Raw genomic sequence first — 22,256 nt, forward strand, 5'->3', positions numbered from 1 at the left:
TGTATAATCAATTTGTGTGCACACGTGAGTATGTGCTAGCTCTGTGTTTGGAAGTGCACCTACTTGCACCCCTCTGCTTGCCTTCTCTATGTGTAATCATTGTCATAACGCTGCCAACCAACGACGTGCAGAATAAATTGGGGTGTTGTGTAGAAAGTCTCGAACATATCTACATTTACTAGTAACTGTCCTAGCTAACAAAGAGCTCTGGTGAAAATAAGGTTGCGATAAATTTAACCATTTGGACTTGCGCTTGTCATATTTTCCACATACAAAAAAGCTTTAATGGATCAATAAATTAAAAAGTCTGAAAAATGGGCATGAAGAAATCCACATTGTAAACATACCGCAAAGCTTCCTAAAATATTAAGGATAACTTGGCGGTCTTAAGATTGAACGTCTTTAATAAGAGCACAACCTGCACCTCTCTCATATAGAAAACACTGATGTTGTGAATCATTGTATCCAACTCAAAGTGTGATTGGAAAACACTTTTTTGTATGACTAATCAAATATTTTTTTGAAAGAGGAGGATAAAAGAAGTAGATTTGGACCAGTGTAAACAGAACCTTGTTCTATCAAAGACTAAATTCCAAAAGTGGAAAGAGTCACTTGACATTTGCAAACATTAATATTCACGGTATATGAGAAGAAACCACTCAAACTAATTTAGCTTGGCTTTTTTTTTTTTCCTGATCAACATGCTGTGTGCCATTTATCCTGTACAGAAAAGTAACTTTCTTGTGTTCTCAAAAATTACAGCAATTTTTCCAAGAAACCTTACTTAATACAACCTAAACATCTGGAAACAACAACAAAAAAGGCACGAGAGAGAGAGTTCAGTCGCACTCGTTCATTTACCATCTGTGATAAACCTCGTCACTTTAGCTTTTACTGCTGACAGGATGTCAGGTGTTGATTTTTATGGCAGCCATTAAGTTATGTTTGCTGTCAAAGTTGTCCACCACTGCAGAGATGACACCTACTCAGTGAGTGAAACAGGAGGTTGGAGCTCAGAGCTGTTCTCTGTTAATGTCTGTGGGAAGGCATTTTGTGGCGTTTGTGTGTACAAGTATAGACACCATTTTGTTTTGTTTGTCGTTTTATTAGTGGAATGATCATTTATATTGTTAGGATTAAATTTACGAAGATTTAGGAATGTGCGTGAATGTGTGTTTGTTTACTCCAAGAGTGGAGTTTACTTCAGATCACATCCTTGTGATTTAATAAAGGGCTACTTCAGTGTTTGTTTCTGTAACTCATCTCAAATTGATTTTAAATTTTAAGATAAATTAAGTAATACATAATTGTGTTTATTTCAGTGGTATAAAAAAATATTGAGGCATGTTCTGAGTTTTCATGGTCATAATTCATCACTTCAGCCTATTAGTCTATTCTCAGTTACATTAATGTGGCTTACTAGTTGCAGTGATGAATATGCAGCAGCATTTGCCATCAGGAGGTTGCCCCGGCGGCTGGTAGGGGGCTTTGCAAAGATTTACGCCTGCACTGAATAGCTCCTTAAGGCTGTCAGCTTTAAAGAGAGATCTGGGACACATCCTATAATGAAAACTCACCATGAGGCTGATCAGATTACAGGCAGATGTGGAACACCTACATTTGAGATTAAAGACTGCCCATTACACGCTCAGCTTGTGCTTGCATGTACACACGCATGTGCCCCACTTACTGTATTACTTTGCTCATTTCTTGTCTTGGTAAAGTCTTGGTTTCTTTTAAGGTCATGACTATGACATAAATATCACATGTACACCCATGCAGCTTGCTCTGTTATTCATGAACCCCCCCCCCCCCCATGCTCCAAATATCGCCTTTCTGCTAAATGTCACCGATGTACAGAGCTAGTGTGGAGTAAATATTTGTGTTTTTGTATTCATAAACCATATGTACCCCCTGACATTACAGGTTCTAAAAGGAAATGTAGTCCTGGCCTGGAATTATTGTTGTCTGGCCTTTACTTTAGAAGAGGAAGAGAAAGGGGAAATGCACAGATAGCAAGTGTTGGTATGCAGCAAAGGGCAGTGGGCCACAACTGGAGCGTGCTGAGCTGAAAACTTTCACCTTCCGTTTACACAGCCTGTATAAAAAGAGTGCACTTTTCAAGTTGTTGACCCCATAAAACCATGGAAAATGGTGAATAGATGTTTTCAAGATGGTAGATGGGGTAAAGCAGTATAAATGTGGATTCACCCTCATTTGTGAGGTTTTACCTTTTTTCCACTAAAGTAACTTTAACACTTGTTACAGAACTCAAATTTGTATCACCATTATAGACACACTGCACCGGTCATGTATTAGACTGACGTTTGTAACTCAAGAGTTGCAAAGTTACTTGTTGCAAAGTTGCAAAGTTAAAGTTGTTGCCTGTGAGCTGCTAACTCGACACTCCCATAGAAGTATAAGTAAAAGTATAAGTGCTATGTGTTATCATTGTATGTTCCATATAACGATGACATTAGTTGTCTACATTTAACCAAATCACACATGAGATACACCCAGTGGGCAGCTACGCAAGCACCCAGGGAGCAATTGGGATTAGGTGTCTTACTCAGTCAGAGACACCACAACATGTGGGAATGGCGGGGAGTCGAACTAGGACTTTCTGGTCCCAGTTCAGCTGTCCTACCTCTCCACCATCTTGGCCCCCTTTTCTAGAAAAAAAAAAAAAAGGGAAACAATAGGTGCATTTAACATTTTAAACTGAGAAACTGCTATTACATGTGATTGCAAGGTCTAAGGGGTTGCGGTTGTATAGAGAGTGGACCATTGTTGTCTTGTTGAATGATAAAGGACCCAAATGCAAGTGAACAGGAACCGCAGCTGCATCTGATATTACCACATCCTGCAAGTTAAACACAACCATATGGAGAATACAACAAGATCTGAAGATGCTCAGTTTAATTCTGGAATGATATAAGTAGGGGGAGTCATTAACTGATAGAGCAGGTGTGGTGAATACCAAACAAGGACCTGGTTTGTGAAGGAAACAAGCAAGTATTAAACCAAAAAGTGTGCACACAAACAAAAAATATCACTTTCAGTATAAGCACTGTAAGGATGTAATGGCTTGCTGTGGCTGATCACTCAGAAATCTTTGATAGCTAAATTCCATCCATTATCTTTACCCGCTTCTTTTTAGGTTGTGGGGGTCACTGGTACCCATATCCAGCCATGACTGTGCGAGAGGCGGGGAAAATCCTGGACAGGTCTCCAGTCCATCACAGAGACACAGAGACAAACAACCATTAACTCTCTCACTCACACCTACGAAATCACATAAAGTTTCACTTTCTAGATTCTTGTTAAAAGTTTTATTGTTTACCTTCATCTGCTAAAAACAATTCCCAAATATTCATATACGCTGCTAGAAAATTAAAAAAAAATTTTTTTAATTAAAAATAGACATAAAAAGCTAAATATAGCTAAACTTGGCACAGGACTAAATGTAAATCTTGATTCTGGATATGGGCACCAGTGACCCCCACGACTTGAAAAGGAAGAAGCGGGTAAAGATAATGGATGGATAGACCTTTAGAGAAATATAAATAATAGATTGACTGAGATGCTGAAAACATTTTTAGTTGCATCCACATGAGACACTCCCTTTAGTGAAAAGGTCAATATTTTAGTCAAATATTACTGTAGTCCGGCTTATTAGAATGCACAGAATGTTGATTTTAGTTATGTTTTTTTTATGGCACCGTGGAGTGTAATTGCAATATGTCCCTTTTAAAAAAAGGGGTTTAAAATAAAACCACAAACTTTCAGCCCGAGGTTAGGTATCTATTTGAGTTCAACATTTAGACATCCATCACATTGAAGAGTGGAGCCGTGTCTGTCTGACATTTGTCACGCATGTCAGAAGAGAGCAAAAAGCTTTCCAAAACATCTGATTAATCTTTGCCAAGCTGTTGTTTGATGGATACCAGCAGGAGAGTGAGTGGATCGCAGCTCAAGCGGTGGTCCAAGGGTCAGTATGAGCAGCTGCCTGGGTGTCTGATGGAAGGTGATGGCAGTTTATCACCTCCTGGAAGGGTGGAAAAAAGGGCGAGGTGCAGCTAAAAAAATAGGAGGCATCTAATACAGGAATCAAAAGTTCTTATAAGTCATTTTAGCCGCAAGAGTAAGAACAAAGAAGCCGTCTGTATCAGGGATTGTCTGGAAATGATTTGGCAGAATGTAGACTCCTGACAGAACAAGACAGGGTTATTGGTGGCAGTGAAAGACCACAGCTAAACTGGGAGAAAGCCAAGGTATGCTTTGTGCATATGAAAATAGATGAGCATGCCTTTGTAGATATGATTGCTAGGAAAGGCTGAGCAGGATGAGACACTGGTTAACGAATGGCGTCTGTTACAGACAAGACTAAAGCCAGAGGATCACACAGAAAATGGACCATGTTTGGAGAAGCTATTGCCGCTTTGGGCGGGTCAGCCAAGAATTTCAGCGTCCCAGACAAAACCTGCTGCCTGGCGTATACACACTACGGTGCAGCACTGTTTACCATACCTTCCACTCGTTTTATTGCGTCTCATTTTTGTGCAAACAGAAACCATCATTTTCCGCTTCGTGGTTATACGGCCACAACATTTTATATGACTCCCTTCAAAAAACTCCCATGATGCTCATCCGTCTCTAATGGAACTAAAGTAAACATAGTCACCGTGGTAATCATCAGATCATAATGTGCCGTCAGAGCTAGCTGGGCTCCTGTTTGTACGGCTTGTGTCAAAGGGCTACACTTCTCCTTTTATGGAGAACATAGGATATGTTTATCAGAGATGACTAAGTTGAAGTTTTCTCTGGTTTGTTTATCCCCGAGTTGCTGAGGATAATTTTACCTGAAACCTAAGCAGCACTTTCTTCACGTTGGGAGAACATTTTTAAGCAGTGGATCTATATCGCTGGATTGTACAGAGCAATTCAAAGTGCCTTATAGTGGAGTGAAAGAAACAAATTGCTCCTTTATCCTAAAATTCTTGTATATTCAGATTGGCTGTGCTAGAATGTGACGATTACTTAAATGGGGTGCGCATGAGCCTATCCGGTCTTCCAAAATAGGTCTTTTGTTTTGTTTAGTTGTTTTACAGTGCTGAGCTCCAACACTTAAACTTTTAAGACTGCCAGATTGCGGTGGAAATGAAAAGTTCAGACTGAACTCTCAACAATAATCATCCCAGTGCTTTTAAAATAGTGTATCGTGTAAACTGTCACAGCTGTGAGAAGTTTCAGTTAATGTCATGATGGCTCACTGGGGCCATTTTGGGTCATTTTTCATTCAATGTGCGTGTGTGTGTGTATTCACATTTGTCAGATGGAGAAAAAAAAAAAGTGCTTTTCAAACCTTGTTTGTCATCAGTGCTGTCAATAATTGTAATGTCTATGGGTGGGCGTGCAATGCACTTTGCTTGTAATGTGTTCTCTTTTTTTTTTCTTCCTTAAAGGGAACTCTAAGCATAGAGCACATTTGCAAATGTACGCATAGTAATTGCGTATTTTTCTGGCATCAAGCCTTCCTCTTTGAAACAGTCTTTTAATAGTGAAAAGCTTCCAAAGACTCACTCAGACACAGCTATCTGTGCCACTGAAATACATGTAGATACATGATATTGTACATTTTCTATCACATTTTGTAAATCGGTGTCAATTATTGTACACAACCTAAATGTAGTATTGCAAAGTATAATATGATCAGTGTACAGCCAAAGTTCTTTTTGGAGTTTCTAAAAATTATATATCTATAACTATTATGGATTATGAATGTGTTTTTTGAAGAGAATATCACCATAAAAAAGAGAAAAGTATAACTATGTGTGTGTGTTTCTGGACTTTATGATTTGCTAAGAAATGGATTCTTGCCTTGCTAAATGAGACTAGCTCCTAACTTTTTTTTTATCTAGCCAACACTGGAGCAGAAGTCCAGGGGATTTGAAGGATGACTTCTGCAGCCAGAGAGGTGGGGAAAAAGGAAAAAGACCCAGGAGGACGACAAAAACTAAAACTAGTTTCAGTGTGGTCCAAAAGCCCAGAGGCAAGAGCTTTCATTTTGATTTCACCTGTAAATTTATGAGGCTTCACCCTCACCCTGGGAAGACACTGCTTCACTCTACGGACACAATATATACGTTTTTACTTTTTTAGTTTTTTTTGTAACTTCACTGTCCTGGGGGTGTGTTTGTTCTCGTCAGTGTGTTGAGTTGCGATCTGATCTGAACATCAGGGGTCACGAAACAAAACCTGGATTTAAAAAAAAGTATAATCTACAAATGGAGAGCATTTTAAAAAATTGGTAGCCTGCTGCAAGTGTTAAACGTACATTCAACTGTTAATTTGCCATTTTTCCTACGTATTTAGGTGTTCATTGTGTATTCACTCACTGTGGCATGTGGCTTTTATTGCAATAGGAAACAAAAACTGTATGTTGTTTGATTTGTATATATCTATATGAGAATAAAATATATGTAACTCAGATGTGGTACATTTAAAATGTACATACACAATTAGATACTATCTGAATGTCCCCTCCATGAACAGTCCCTGGTTGATTCCCCTCCCCCACACAGAGATACTTCCTGTACAGTAATATTGGTACTGATTTTAGTTTTAATGCATTCTTGATGATTTGTTTCTGAACAATAAATCTGAGTGTTTTTAATCATTGGCCAGCTATGACACTGTAAAATGAACTGCATCAAGTGGTTACATTGTACCATAACCTCTTCAAATAAAACTCTAGTGAAAAGATATGTGATGTGTTTTGGATACTTTTTTTTCTGTATTGATCTTTGCTAAAGGAGATAGTGGATAAAGGTTGAAACATAGCCATTTTTGTATGTAGCCTTTATTATTGGTAGTGGCAGCCATCTTGAATGTGGTTTGTTCCAAAAGTAAGGCAGTTATCCAATAATTACTTTAAGAGTTTTATTAAAATCTGTACAGTGGTTCATGAGATAATTTGCTAACAAAAAACACACACAAGTCTGTGTTTTTGAGCAATTTTACAGACATTGTTCTAAATTTGGGTGTGGTAGTAGCAGACAGTCATTCGCAAGATGTTACAAACAGCATGATAATCTGCACAAGGTTTAACCTACAAGGTTTCAACAACCTTTTAAAAAAGGTAAACTTTCAAAGTTTAACCTACATCTGGATCTGCCATTCTGTCTTTGTTTGCCTCTCCTTGTCCTTTCAAATCCAGCAGGTCGAAGCAGATGGCCGCTTGTCCTGAGCCTGGTTCTGCTGGAGGCGTCTTTCTTTTAGAAGGGAGTTTTTCCTTTCCACTGTTACCTTTGTGCTTGCTCAGGATGGGAGACTGCGATGACGAAGATTCAACGAGTCAGAATCAGAATGCTTTTATTATCCTTGCACAGTTAAGTACGACAAAATTAACTTTCCATACAGCCGTCCTAAAAATCAACAGAAGTGTGCCGGGCGCTGCAGCTTCAAAGATGTGCTGCCCCTGTTGCTTAGATAAGAAAGAAAGAAAAAGGGAAGATAAAATCATAAGGAGAGAGGTATATAAAAAATAAATCTCACAACGTGTCCTAGACAGGACACGGTTTCAGGTATAAAAAAAAAAATGGAATGGAGGTAGGTGTCCCAGCAAGGCCGCCAGGTGAGCGACGCAGCCCTTGGTGCCTTTGCATGTCCTAGGTTGAGGCGAGGGTGGCAAGTGGAGGCATTGGATTGAGAGAAGGTCGTAGCACAGCACAGTCCACACCCACCCCACAGCCATTGTCCTGATAAGAGGGGTTTGTTTGTCAGCCAGCTCGGTTGAACTCTTGTCACAGGTCCATGACCTTGAGGAAGGGAGGGTGTGGGGAGGGGGGGACAGAGCATCTGTGTTTCCATAATATCCAAGGAGAAATTTGAGATAGTCCGCCTTCCAATGCCAGGTCCGGATTCAGATATTCTTTTTGGGTCAGGCTGAACTCGTAAATTTCCATGTTCGCCTTAAGTCTCGCTAGTACATTCTCTCATGGCGACTCCAAACAGCTGAAAATTATTACTTACGCCAAGTCTGCTGGCTTCCTTGGATAGCGAACTTTACTAATGGCTTTTCTATGTATGTGAATGTTTCTGTACAGTGCCTTGAGACAACTGTTGTGATTTGGCTGTATATAAATAAAATGGACATTAATCAAAATGGCTATGACTCCATTTCTCAACAAAGACAGATCAAGGAATGGTAGACATTTTTATTTATTTTTTTTTTTAGATAGGCTTGACTGAAAACATTAAAAAAGGTGAAGCTCAAATTAATTTTTTTTATAATTTTATTGATTTTTTTTTAAAGTTTTGCAAAAACATCAAGAAGAATACCAGATGTTATTTTTTTTTTTATTCTGGAGTACGACAAGAATACGTTAAGAGAAGAAAGGTTAACAATATGTGGTTGTAAATTGAGGTACAGCAAAGCAGCAGGAGATTTTACAGAACAAGCTTAAAATATTTTTTCCTGCAAGTTTCACTGTTAAGAAATAAAAAGTTGTACTTGTAAATTAGGCCACTTAAAGATTGCAAATACATGATTTTCTTTGCTCAATTTAATTAAGTGGAGATGTTTGAAGCTTTACTTTTAAACAAACTGCTTCATTAAGCCAGGGCACAGGCCTAAAAGGGGTTTTTGTGTGTCTAAATAAGAGCTAGGCTCTTTATACAGTAAACCAATCTGATGCAATTTGTTCTTAAGAAAATAATCCAAGAGATAACATAATTAAGTGAGAAAACTAGTAAACAGATCTTCTCATTATCCGACCCTACCACTGGAAATTATGTCTCCTAAGGCAAAGTACAAGTTGTTTTTTTATCATCTGCTAAAAACAAAAGGAAAAATAAACAAAAGACATTGTCACTAAAAAAAGGCTCGTTTCCACTGGTTTTGTCAAAGCTACAGAGGCCCCTACTGTCAACCTACAGGACATATAAACAGGAACTGCATTGAAATAAGGCCGAGGACGTCTTTCCACAAGTCGTCTTCCATTTTTCGGGCTCAGAAAATCCTCATTAGTTCATTTGCGGACGTTTCTTCCCTTCCTTCTTTTGCTTCTTTGCATCTGAAATAAAAAAAAGAAGACATAGTCATGACACAGAATATTCACTGCCAGAGGTGGCGATTGTGAAAATAAACACAATCCAATTGTCTCCATGAAAAAAACACATGCTTTGTCTTGCATCATAATAACCATTTAAGTTATCAGCCGGTTTGCCGGAATTCAAATTTAGTGCCATGACCTCCTGCTACTCTATCCTGAGGATTGATTTGGCAGGTTGGTGTATTATACAACCATTTTATCAGCTTCTAGCCAGAATGGCGTGACACCTGGCCGCCCTGACCGAAGCTGCAGTGCATGTCTTTTGTTTCTGCTTTATGACCTCTCTGCTCTAATAAACAGAAACAGAGAACAGAACAACCAGTAGCAGTTTGGCCAGCTAGTTCATGGCTTGTTGTTTGTTGAACGCTTAGAGCTTGGCTGCCTGCAAGTCTGCCGCTTACATGTTTTTTGGGGGGGTTTTGTGTGTGTTTTTTCCAGTCTTGAAGGATTTGCTTACGTATGGGCAGATATTGCAGTTTTAAAGAGAAATGTGTCAAATAAAACACATGGATTTATTTGTGGTAAAATGATTTCCTTCCACAAGATCATTCTTACAAAATATACTTCCATCCATTATCTTTACCCGCTTCTTCCATTTTGGGTCACGGTGCCCATGTCCAGCAATTGCTGTGCGAGGGGCGGGGTACAACCTGGACAGGTCTCCAGTCCATCACAAGGACACAGAGACAAACGAGACAAACAACCATTCACTCTCTCACTCACACCTAGAGACAATTTAGAGTTACCAATCAGCCTAACATGCATGTTATTGGTCTGTGGGAGGAAACCGGAGTACCCGGAGAAAACCACGCATGCATGAAAAGAACATGCAAACTCCTCCCAGAAAGCCCCCCCAGACCAGGATTTGAACCGGTAACCTTCTCACTGAGAGGCAGCAGCTCTACCAGTTGGGCCACCGTGCTGCCCAAAATAATATTTTATGTATCATCAGTGTATGTTCCCATATAATGGTGAAAATGGCTCTCTGCATTTAACCCATCCACCACCAGGAACCAATCGGCCTCCATCATAATCACAAACCAGTATGACCTAGTTGTGAAAGTGTGTATTGCAAAAACACAATAATTAGCTTAACGTGTTCTTAAAATGCTGCTGAAGAGCTCGCCAAGACCTTCAAACAGCATTTATGTTCTGGCTGAGGTTTTACACCATAGTGGAATCATGCTGCTGTATTAATACCCGTCTGCTCACTACAGACTCATGTTCAGGCTGCTGTTTAATAAACCGTGTTATTTTTACATTATTATTATTAGTGTTTAGTGTAGATCTTAGAGCTTTTTTAGAGTATTGTATCGTGTCATGGCTTGGGCCCATTATGATTAAGACATGCCAGGGGGTGGGGGGTTGGCGGGGGTGGGGGAATCATTGCAGATTTTTTAATTATATTAGCAAATTTTAAAGATCCTCAGGAAATCTGTGTGTAAAATGATTATCACATAAAAACATTTGGTCACTCCAAGTCTTAAGAGCAGAGTCAAAACCTTCTGGGCTTAAAAATGGCCAGGGCAGCAAGAAAAACACCAAAAAGAAAAAAAAAAATCAGATATGATCCAAAAGTTGCAGAGCTCTGGTTTCTTTTATAAATACTTTTTCAAAAACATTGTTCTTACATTTTCACAGAAGAAGGACATGGTTTACACGCTCTTTAACCACACCCAAGAAAGAGACCCCATTTTAAACCACCCAGCTTTTAAAACATTAGCCTGTACCATTTCTAATTAAGAGGGGTGGAGCCAACATTTACATTTTCTATATGAAAATAAACACACATACTTAACTAAATTAATGTCTAGAAAAAAATAATAATTACATATTCACATTCAGTTTTAACTGAAAGCTAAACAACAATCTAAACCCAACCAGAATCCACAACAGCCATTCAACCTTTATTTAACATCTCCCCTCCTTCTCAATCAGTGTGGATTTTCCCAATAAGGCTCATTGAAAACACCAGTTCCTTGTCAGCACTGCTCATGGGCGTGCTTCCATGGCAACACATGACCCATTGACCTCAAAGAGAAGTAGAGAGGTATCAGAGCAACACAATCTTAAAGTTAAATTAATAAATTGATAACCAGGTTTAAACCTTTTCCCAAATACAAACAAAAAGTACATTTATGAATTAAGTTTATTTTAGAGCATAGAAAGTACATACTGTAAATACAGTTAGTGAGTGGGAAAAGCCCTCACACACTCAATAATAAATTAATCAAAGTACACAAGTATGTTTTTACCACAGTATTGATTAAATTAACAATTAATTATATTTTTAATCCTTGTTGGATGGAGCAACATGAAAAATAATCAAATCCATCAACATCAAATTTTGAAGAAGGAATGGATGTCTTGAATTGTTTTAATCTTGGGACTTTAAAGCACTTTGGTAACTACTATTAATTTCAAGGGCAGTATGTAAAAACATTTTTGCAAATCGTATGGACTCAAGACTGTTGAATGAAGATTAAACTAGATATACCGTATTTTCCAGACTATAAGTTGCACATTTTGCATAAATTTGCAAGTCTTGCAACTTATACATTGAAGCGACTAATATATGTTTTTTTCCCCATATTTATAACTCAATTTTTGACTGAGATCTGACAATTTCATTTATTCTGACATGGAAAATATTGAACACTACCATTTACAGCCACTAGGGGGCCCTCGGGTAATATGGCAAGCTAAGTGTCTCATTAATAGGTAAAAGTGGCTATTAATGAGACACTTGGCTTGGCATAGTAAGCTACCTTCATTTCGCTCCGGAACTCTGGGAGCAAACGTCAAATCAGCTGCATTTCGCCACGCCGCCCAAACGAAATGAAGCTGATTTAAACATTAAAGCGCATTTGTTAAGGAAAAGTTCAACAGAGATACACCTTTGCTATAATTTCGAGCAACGAAGATTGGCGAAGCAACTTACTTGTTTTTTTTCCCACTTTTTTTTTGACATTTTTGGACTGATGCGGTGGTGCCACTTGTAAGGTTCCAGAGGGAGTAAATATTTTTGATGCAAAAAAAACACTCCCACCACAGAAATTGCCACTGTATTCTCATTTTGATTTCTCGTTTTAATTTGTAATTTTCTATCTTCTCGTCTCCCGTTGTTTGGCATCAGCACATTCTGCTCCCTGGAGAGAGAGACATGGAGGGAAAAAGGATGCACTCTCACACTGTTCTGTCTACTCTGCATGAGATCAACTGAAATAGCGGGGTGGAGTGCTTTCTGCTGCATTTGCACGATGCATGACACAGCTGCTGTTTGCTTGTGAAACAGTGGTAGTCGAGCTGTTGCTCAGATCTGTCCAAAGTCAAACACAGTGACATTGTCTTTTTCACATTTAGGAGACATAATTAACTCTAATACTAATTACTGTTTTAGTTTGTGTAAAGTTAATAAACTGCAAATAGTTTGTGAATAAATATTTTAAAAGTCATTTGAACTCTTTCAATTATGATAGTTAATGTATTTTACCATTGAGAGGTGACCGAACATTTTCAGTTAGTGCCCTTAAACTGTGGAACAAGCCAACGCACTTCCAGTTATTAAATCTTCCCTTAAAACATATATTTTTCTCCTTAGTGATGTTGTATTTTAAATATTTTTTTAATCTATATTTTTAAATTGTTTTATTTGTTTTTAAAACCAGTCAATAGGGGGCGCACGCCATTGTATCTCTTATGCCGGTTCCAAGCCCAGATAAATGGTGAGGGTTGTGTCAGAAAGGGCATCTGATGTAAAACACTTTTGCCAAAAATAATATGCGAGTTCATCTAAGTGACACCGTACCGGACCGGTCGAGACCCGGGTTAACAACGTCCGCCATTGGTGCTGTTGACAAACAGGGTGCCGACGGAAATTGTGCTACTGCTAGTTGACGACCACGAGGAGAGAAACGTGTCAGGAGACAGAGGGAGAAGAGGAAAGTCAAGAATGTAGGGCTGAGGGTTGCAACTCTAAATGTGGGGACAATGACAGGCAAAGGTAGAGAGCTGGCTGACATGATGCAGAGAAGGAAGGTAGATGTTTTACGTGTCCAAGAGACCAAGTGGAAGGGCAGCAAGGTTCGTAGCATTGAAGCAGGGTTCAAACTGTTTTACCATGGTGTGGATAGAAAGAGAAATGGAGTAGGGGTGGTCCTGAAGGAGGAGTTGGCAAATCCTATATGCCGGGGAAAAGCTGGAAATGTATATTGAAATGAAAACGTAATTACCAAATCAGACTATAAAGCTTAAAAATGTAATGGAAAAATGAACAGATAATAATAATAAAAAAATATATATTTTTTTTAATTATAATAATAAACATTTGCAAGAAACAGTGAATGTTTGGGAAACCACCATTTGGAGAAACTCAACAAAGCGGATCCAGCAAACCCTCAGCAAGTATTCTCTGAGGGAACTAACGATTAAATGCAGAACAGGTGTAACAGTTAGAAGCAGGTGTGGCACAAGAGCAGAACAAAGACCAACAACAATAAAACTGAAAAGCAAAAATAGACATTTTTAAAGACCATGATCCCAAAAACAAGTTATTTAGGGTATTTTAGCATTAAAACAACATTCAGATGAGCAACAATTGGTTTAACAAACACTTCTGCAAGCATTTTGTCAATAATATCATTATTTTTATTTTATTTATGTAACGTTCATTGCACTGACTAAAAACAGCAACAACAATGGAAGATATGTGCTGTATGTATATGCTCACCTTGAAGGCTTTATGGCTCTGAAAGTATATTTTAAGATAACTTGTAACATTGGAAGCATTTTACTGCTGTTTAAGGCGTAACTATTGCTCTCTACTTTGCTGTCGCAGACAGACAGGAGATTAAAAAGCTCAAGTAAGAGACATCTATCAAATAGAATTAGAGACTAATTTAACCTTTTAATTAAAGTTAAAAAATTAAATGAAATATTTCAAGTGTAAAAATTTGCCTTCATAAAAGAGGGTCTACTTTTTCTCAAAGCTTTTATTTTCCTGTGATAAACCTGTCAAATGTGATTAACAAAATAAGGAATACTTAAAATGGCTTTTACAATTTAATCTTTCAACCAGTTAAGCCCGATTTGAACTTGAACTTTATTTTCTTTATTTGACAGTTTCAAGAGGTACGCTTCACTTACTTTGCAAAGCAGGCACACTAAACAAAATAATTTAATGTGTGACTGCAAATGCAAGTTTTTAGTAAAAATAAATATACAGCAAATTCAAAAAAGTTCAAGACAAAAACAACTGGACTTTATTTTGTAACTGAAGACGTTTCGCTTCTCATCTGAGGAGCTTTATCAATTGAAAGAACAGAGTGTGGGGTTCAAGTTATAAAGGTGAGGCATGCTAGATTCATATGCAGATTGCCCTATCACACCTCACAATTCATTAGGATCTTTGTTAGTCTGACTCGCATATAAGTCACTCTGGTTACATGGATGAAATTCTTGATAGGAGTGAAAATGACTGGGTATCAGTCCTAAAACTGCATTATAGCAGTGCTGTAGTATACGTGATAAGCAAGTATACAGCGTATAACCACAAAAAATGCTGGGGAATTTCCGCATAACCAATTAAAATGCCCAATGATCTGTAATGATTGCTCTACACTGCGCCGTTAGAGCAACTGGGCAAATGCCTAAGCACCCAAGCAAAATACCTGGTCATCTCCTGCTTTATAATAAACTGTCAGCCCGACCAAAACTTCAACCAATAAAATCACAGGTGAACTTTCATTCCAGCCAGTCAGCATCTTCTGGAGTTTTGGCGTTGACGTGCGAAGAAGCTAAGTAGCTAAAAGCAACCTCTTTGACTTCTAGCTTTTGCAAGCTTTATACTGCATATATCATCGCATATACCGAGGAATAATATTTGGTGTTGTGGATTTATCACAAAAGTTTACTGCCGTACGATGTCAAACAAAGGTGGTAAGTAAGCTAATCCCATGACTTGCAGCCGTTTTTATCATGCTAAGTGTTAGTAAACAGTAGTGCTTGGTGTCTGGATGGGACTAAAATGATTTTGTACAAAGTGTTTAATAGTTCAAGTTGTGTTTATTTGTCATATGCAAGGTTAACACAAGGTTAACAGTACAATGAAATGCTCAGGATGAGAAGAACTGATTTGACTCACAAAAAAAATGAATTAAATAGAACAAACAAACAAGAAATAAAGGAATGCAATAAGGGTACAAAAATAAAGTACCAAAAAGTGAAAAAGTAATTATAATATTGACAAGGTCCTAAAGAGAAAATAGTAAACAAGAACAAGGTAGAATTTTAACAATGCAAGCAGGATGAATTTGTATGAATATGTATTTCAAGGTAGTAATATACCAGGTAAGCTAAAATGCACGGTATATATTGCACATAACTAACATGACATTTCAAAGCACAGTATACCCACTAGAGCTGGCATTTTTAACCCGAACCCGGAGCCCAGCCCGCCAGACCCTGATTCGGACCAGGCCTGTCCATAATAATGTGCCTAATGTGCGGGCCGGGTCAGTGTCATGCTTTTGATGGTGTCAGCAGATGTGCGTGGCTGACAATCCAATATATGGTAACATGGTTTGCCATACTATCACTTGCCACACACGGCCATTTCACCGCGCACTGACCGGCCTTGGAAGAGGTAAAAAGTTCAGTTAAGTTTCAGATGGACTATTGCCAGCGATCCATCACCCAAGTGGACGTTCATTCAGCCGTGACACTCAACGGATGCACGCGGCCGACGACCCAATATCCGACATGTCAGAGCAGGGACCAATGCAGGCAGAAGCAGGAAGCATTTAATGCGCTTTGACATCCATGAAAGGACAAACACCCCCTCAGCTCCGATCTTCTGCCCCAATTATTCAGCCACGCGCATCCGCCGACCAGCAGTCAAAGCTTAATTAAAAATGTCGGGGGTTTATTCGGGTTCGGACCTGTAATTACTGTTAATTCATCGGATTGGTCGGGGTTCAGAAATGATGGCTATGGGCTGGAGCCGGGTTGGGTCTGGTTTTTTGGACCCGAATGCAACTCTAAAACCCACTACAAAAAAATGTAGAGTGCACCACTGTTTCTAAGCACATTAGAACCATTACAAAAATGTAGACTACACCACTGCCTTATAGGTTTTGGAAAGTTGAAATCTGAGTAGTACAACTTACGAGCACCAGCTGGCAAATGCTAAACATTTCTCCAGGCAAAGTGGAGATGTCGCATTTTGTCCAAAGCCTTTAACTAGGCTGAAAAATCAACTTTAGCATCCACAGGCTCCCTCCTGTGCTTCTCTTTCTTGTTCGACTAAAAGAAAAGTTGGGGACCTTCAGCTTTTTACATGCATTCATATCTGTCATTCATTGTTCTCTCTTTTCCGCCACGGAGTCTGTATTTCACCTGGATTAGAAAGCAAAGGCACCTCTCGATTTCAGATCACTCCCTGGGGGGACTCGAAGAATTGTCTTTTCCCGAATCTGCAAGTGACAGATGCTACCCCCCATCACAACAACCTGCTGCAGTCAGGGAGGAAACCTATCTCCCAAACCTAACGGTTGGTGTTTAGAATTGCAGATCTGTCCAGGCAGATCTTTGTGTCCAGCTGGGTGTTCGACGGCCTCGCCTCGCTTCATCTCAGTCACTCTGAAGCCAAAACATTCCTTTAATGTTCATGAGCTCTTGATCGCACTGCTGCAGACTGACTGTATCTCTGCTGTCCAATGACATGCACGAAAAGCACAACTCCTTCCCATACACAAGTTGTGCATAACACCCTGCTTTTCTTTTCTTGGTAACCTCTCTGCTTCACATTGCTTATCTTCCACCTAGCACTAACAGAACGTCACACTTCATTTAGATAGTCTGTCTCTCCAACTGCCTGCTTTCATCTGGACCACTGGCATCCTCGCTTCACTTCTCCTTTGCCCTCAGCTCTCACACCTTGAAGATTGTCAACCTGCATCCTTACAGCCAGCTCTAATCAGAAGTGACTAAAATACATATACATTGTACCACATGTGGCTTCAGGCCCAATTCAGTCTGACTTACAGTCACACTCTTGGACCATCAGCATCACAGTATATATTGTGAACATGCCCTTTTTTTTCAAGATGAAAGCATAGCCATACAGTATGCACATAGGGAGCCTAACCTTTCATTTCTAGTTTACATGCAAAGTCAAATATTTTAAGGACAATCATGCATGGTTCAAAATATGCAGACTAAGTCAAGTTTATGTATCACTAATCAAGGAAGAATAGATTTGAAAGCCATTGGAAACATATTTTCATACTCCCATTTATTATTAGTTTGGTAGATTCTAAAACCAAAGAGCTGCAAAGTGAAGTCAATCTGAAGATTAAATATGTAATTTTTATAAAAGGCATTTTGGATCAAGTTCATAAAACAGGTTTAAAAAAGAAAAAAAAAGTTTAAAGCCTGGTACAGTAAATGGCTCTTTCAGTCTATTTTTTCTTTTCAGGGCAGCTGTATCATTTACTGTATAACAGCCTATAGTTAAGTGTGACTCAAATCAGATCCATTTTTTTATTATTCACTTATGGCAAGATAGAGACTTCCAAATAAAGCAGAGCGTAAAACTCCTGTATTTATCTTTTAATTATTTTGTTCTTTATGGTTTAAAATAAATATTACAATTATATTATGTTTATAATTTCACTTTATTTTGTGCAAGAATTGTTTTGTATGAGCTCTAACCTCTAAATATATCATACAGTAAAATTCTTGTCAGGTGGTCTTGATATCACAATACAATTCAGATAATGTGGTACTCTCAACAGTACCTAAGTGCTAGCTCACACTGCTTGATTTCACAGTCCAAAAGCAAATGTTTGTTTTAGCTAATAATGACCAAAAACAATGGTGCACAAATAGAAAGAGAGATTAGACAAAAAGCCAGAGCAACAAAAAGACCAAAGTGCTTTGATCTATCTATGTATCTGTATGCATGTATATATATGTATATATATATGTGTGTGTATATATATATATATATATATATATATATATAATTATCATTATATTATTATATTTATAAATACATAAAATGAAATATGCATCCCCATAAAGTTAGTCAGCAGCAGGAAGCAGGAAGTGCTCTAAAACTTCCTTGTAGACGACTGCATTGACCTTGGACCTCAGAAAACACAGTGGACCAACACCAGCAGATGACATGGCACCCCAAACCATCACTGACTGTGGAAACGTGACACTGAACCTCAAGCAACGTGGATTCTGTGCCTCTCCTCTCTTCCTCCAGACTTTGGAACCTTGATTTTCAAAGGAAATGCAAAATTTACTTTCATTAGAGAACATAACTTTGGACCACTCAGCAGCAGTCCAGCCCTTTTTATCTTTAGCCCAGGTGAGATGCTTCTGATACTGTCTCTTGTTCAAAAGTGGCTTGATATAAGGAATGCGACAGCTGAAACCCACGTCTTGCATTTATCTATGCGTGGTGGTTCTTGAAGCACTGACTCCAGCTGCAGTCCACTTTTTGTGAATCTCCCCCACATTTTGGAATGGGTTTTGTTTTATCGTTCTCTCCAGGGTTCAGTTATCCCTATTGCTTGTACACTTTTTTTCTAACACATATTTTCCTTCCCTTCGCCTCTCTATTGATGTGCTTGGACACAGAGCTCTGTGAACAGCCAGCCTCTTTAGCAATGACACTTTGTGTCTTGCCCTCCTTGTGCAAGGTGTCAATGGCATCTATAGGACAACTGTCAAGTCAGTAGTCTTCCCCATGATTTGTATAACCTACAGAACTAGAATGAAAGACCATTTAAAGGCCTTTGCAAGAGTTTGGAGCAAATTAGCTGATTAGACTGTGACACCAGGTGTCTTCAGTATTGAACCTTTTCACAATAAGCTAAATTTCTGAGATACTGACTTTGAGGTTTTGTCAGTTATAATCATCAACATTAACAGAAATAAATGTTTGAAATATATCAGTCTGTGTGTAATGAATGAATATAATATACAAGTTTCACTTTTTGAATGGAATTACTGAAATAAATCAATCTGTATGAAACAGTTCATAGTTTTGGAGATTGCCTCAAAAGTGCACACACCAACTTATTTTTGTAATTATGGGCTTGTGTGAACTGTTGTCATTTGATGAAATGACAGCCAGTTTAGAGAAACTGTGCAAACCTTTCAAGTACACATGTCATCTGCTGAGCATGATAAGGCAGCAGTTTGTGGCCACTGGCAACAGTTCAAAACTCACAATAATTCACTGTAAACAATAGGACATTCATGCTGGGTCATTTGCATGCCCTGTTTGCAAAATTAACAAGAGACATTGATGCAGAGAATTGAGCCCTTATTACAACCGGTTTTAGCCTTTCAGCAGACAGTAATGTATTTCCAAGTGGGCTAACATGATTACATTTTTCCTATTAGGTCAATTCTTGGTGCCACTCAAAATTTTTGATACCTCTCCATTTGCCAGAAAATGCGAGAAGGCAATGGTCTTCCAGAGTTCTGTGACTTTGACACAACTCAGTGAAGCTAAAAGCCTGTAATTACAGCCCAATGGTGAGTTATTTTCTCAACCCAGCTTTAATGCTGTCACTCACCGCTAAAATTCAGACTTAAGTAGGAGGATTTCCTTCAGGCTGATGGTGAATTGTATATGAATGCAAATCACAGACGACACCGTCTGAGATTAAATCATTTGCAGACGTTTGTTGGAATCAGCAAAGATGCAATCAGCGAGAGATGCACTAGGAGACAAATGAGAGTCGACTGAACATGCACAGTAATTATAAGAAAGTTGATAAAAGTTCATTCGCGTGTGCACCTTGATACGTTTAACAATGCTAACTCAATCTTGTTACAGCAGAAGTTCCATTTTTTTCTTTGTCTTTCTCTTTAAAAACGACCAAGCAGCACCAAATTTACAAGCTTGTCAACAGTGTTGAGAAGAAAAAGAGACATCCAAGTAGTAAACATCCCTTCAGCTATAATAAATACAGCAAACCGACTGATCTAACATTCAGTGTGACTGTTTTCAGTGACCTGACAGTGTGAAAAAAAAAGCCCTGGAGTCTTTCTTCTTGTAAATTGTCAGCTTGTCTCTGCCTGAGTCTTACTTTTAATCCAAACCAATCAAACTGCTTTTCTTTAGAAAGTAGAAGCAGCACTTCCTAGCTTATACACACAAAAAATGGAATTGCATTTAGGAACTAAGGATGCTTCAGTAAGTCTGTTCTTAAATTTAAAAAGAAAGGTTAATTTTACATAATTTGTGCAGGTAAACAATGAAAGATCAGAATTTTGCGTTAATGGATGTGGAGTTCCTCAGGGCTCTGTGTTGGGACCAAGATTGTTTATTTTGCATGTGAATAATCTGGTTGATGTGTCAGGGCTTTTGAAGTGCGTTTTATTTGCTGATGATACCACTTTATTTTTTTGTTCGGGTGAAGATATTGAACGGATGTTAGAGATGATACAGGCAGAATTTGTAAAAATACAAACTTGGTTCCAGCTTAATAAGTTATCATTAAATTAAGAAAAAAACAAACATGATATTTAGTAATAGAAAAAAAAAATCAAAGTCCCATTTAAAATTGACAATATTGAAATTCATATAGTTAATTAAATAAAATTTTGGGGTGTCGTTATTGATGAGAAGCTGACATGGAAATCTCATGTAAATTAACCAATTGCATTACTGTATAAAGTGAACGAATGACAAAGTTGTGTATATGTTGTATGATGTAATGATTGTTCCATATTTAATCTGTTGTATTGAAGTTTGGGGAAAAGCATGAAAAACCATTACAACCCCTATTTTTTATTTTACAAAGAAGAGCTATAAGAATTATTAGTAGGAAGTGCTATGGTCGCCCAACAAATATATTATTTCATCAGTTGAACTTATTAAAATTTTCTGATTTGGTTGAATATAGTACTTTACAAGTCATGTATAAAGCCCATAAAAATATTACCCCCAAATATTCAATTAAAATTTGTTAAAAAAAAAGAGTCATTATAACCTTAAGGGAATGGAAATGTTTGTAAAACCTCCATTTAGAACTAGTCTGAAGGAGCTGCGTTGTAATTCAGGGAATACGTTGTGGAATTGCCTCAATATCAACATAAAATTTTCTAAAACAATTTATATGTTTTTAAATATGATTAAGTTAAAGTTGTTGGGAAGGTATGGTGCCAGGTGAAGGATGCCTGATATTTTTTTGTTTTCCATTTGGAGATTGTTCAAGCGTAGGTTGTTGTTTAATTGTAGTTATTTTTATTTTAATTAAGGGGCATATATTATATTTTTTTCTTCTTTCTGCACCCTTTTCATTCAATGTTTTGTTTTTCTTTTTGATGAATTTGTTTTGTTTCTTTTAAATGAATGAATAAATTAATAATAAAAAGAAAAAATGAAGACGTTACATTGGATGGGTTTTATTTCATGATGGTGTTTGCTTTGTCATTCACAAGTTTAATGTTTTTATCTTGATGAATAAAAAGATGCTGTTCTGAACCTGGATCAAATTAACAGATTTTACTTGCAGTGTTAAAACCGTTCGAAAGCCATTTAATTATTCTAACGTGTTTGATATTTCAATTAGATCTCCACGGAGTGATTGTAGATTCTAATAAAGCGTCATTACTTTAACAATTTTGTTGCTGACTTGTTGCCGTTTTACTGGGGATGCAGTTGAAGGCTGGTTTTAGTTTGATTAGCGCATTTACGAGAAAGGAATAAACTGATGCGCCTCATCATGCAAAGCGTTAAAAGGTAACAAAGACGTCAAAATTAATTCTGAATGTAATTTGTAATTAATATTTATTTCGTTCGGAGCCTTGACACGGTGTTTTGCACCATCTGAAGATGATCAACCACCGTTTATTAAGATAACTTTGTTGTGTAACTGAAAAAAGAAGAAATTAAAAGCAGAGGTAATAATCGCTGCTTAAGGCTTTTATGCTTCATAACCGGCTAAATCAATAGATCAATATGCTACATTCTTACTTTGTCAACGATACTCGCATACAATGATTTCAGTGATTAAAGGCAAAGTTTAAAAAAAATATTTTTATTCATTCAACCTTTATTTATACAGGTTAGTCTCATTCAGCTTTTTATATAGACAGCACTTTATATGT

General features: G+C 37.8%; 1 protein-coding gene across 1 annotated transcript in view; it reads right to left on the bottom strand.

Annotated features, from left to right (window-relative positions):
• Positions 1-8,352: 8,352 nt before the first annotated feature.
• The window catches only part of ptn (pleiotrophin), an 80,839-nt gene continuing 66,935 nt past the window's right edge, over positions 8,353-22,256 (bottom strand). The window contains exon 5 of the mRNA XM_037695959.1: positions 8,353-9,077. Within this exon, the coding sequence (XP_037551887.1) occupies positions 9,028-9,077 (50 nt within the window). The 3' untranslated portion in view covers positions 8,353-9,027. The remainder of the gene's footprint in view (positions 9,078-22,256) is intronic.

Source organism: Nematolebias whitei, chromosome 22, assembly GCF_014905685.2.
Source record: "Nematolebias whitei isolate Nwh7 chromosome 22, NemWhi1, whole genome shotgun sequence".
In the NCBI taxonomy this organism is placed as follows: domain Eukaryota; kingdom Metazoa; phylum Chordata; class Actinopteri; order Cyprinodontiformes; family Rivulidae; genus Nematolebias; species Nematolebias whitei.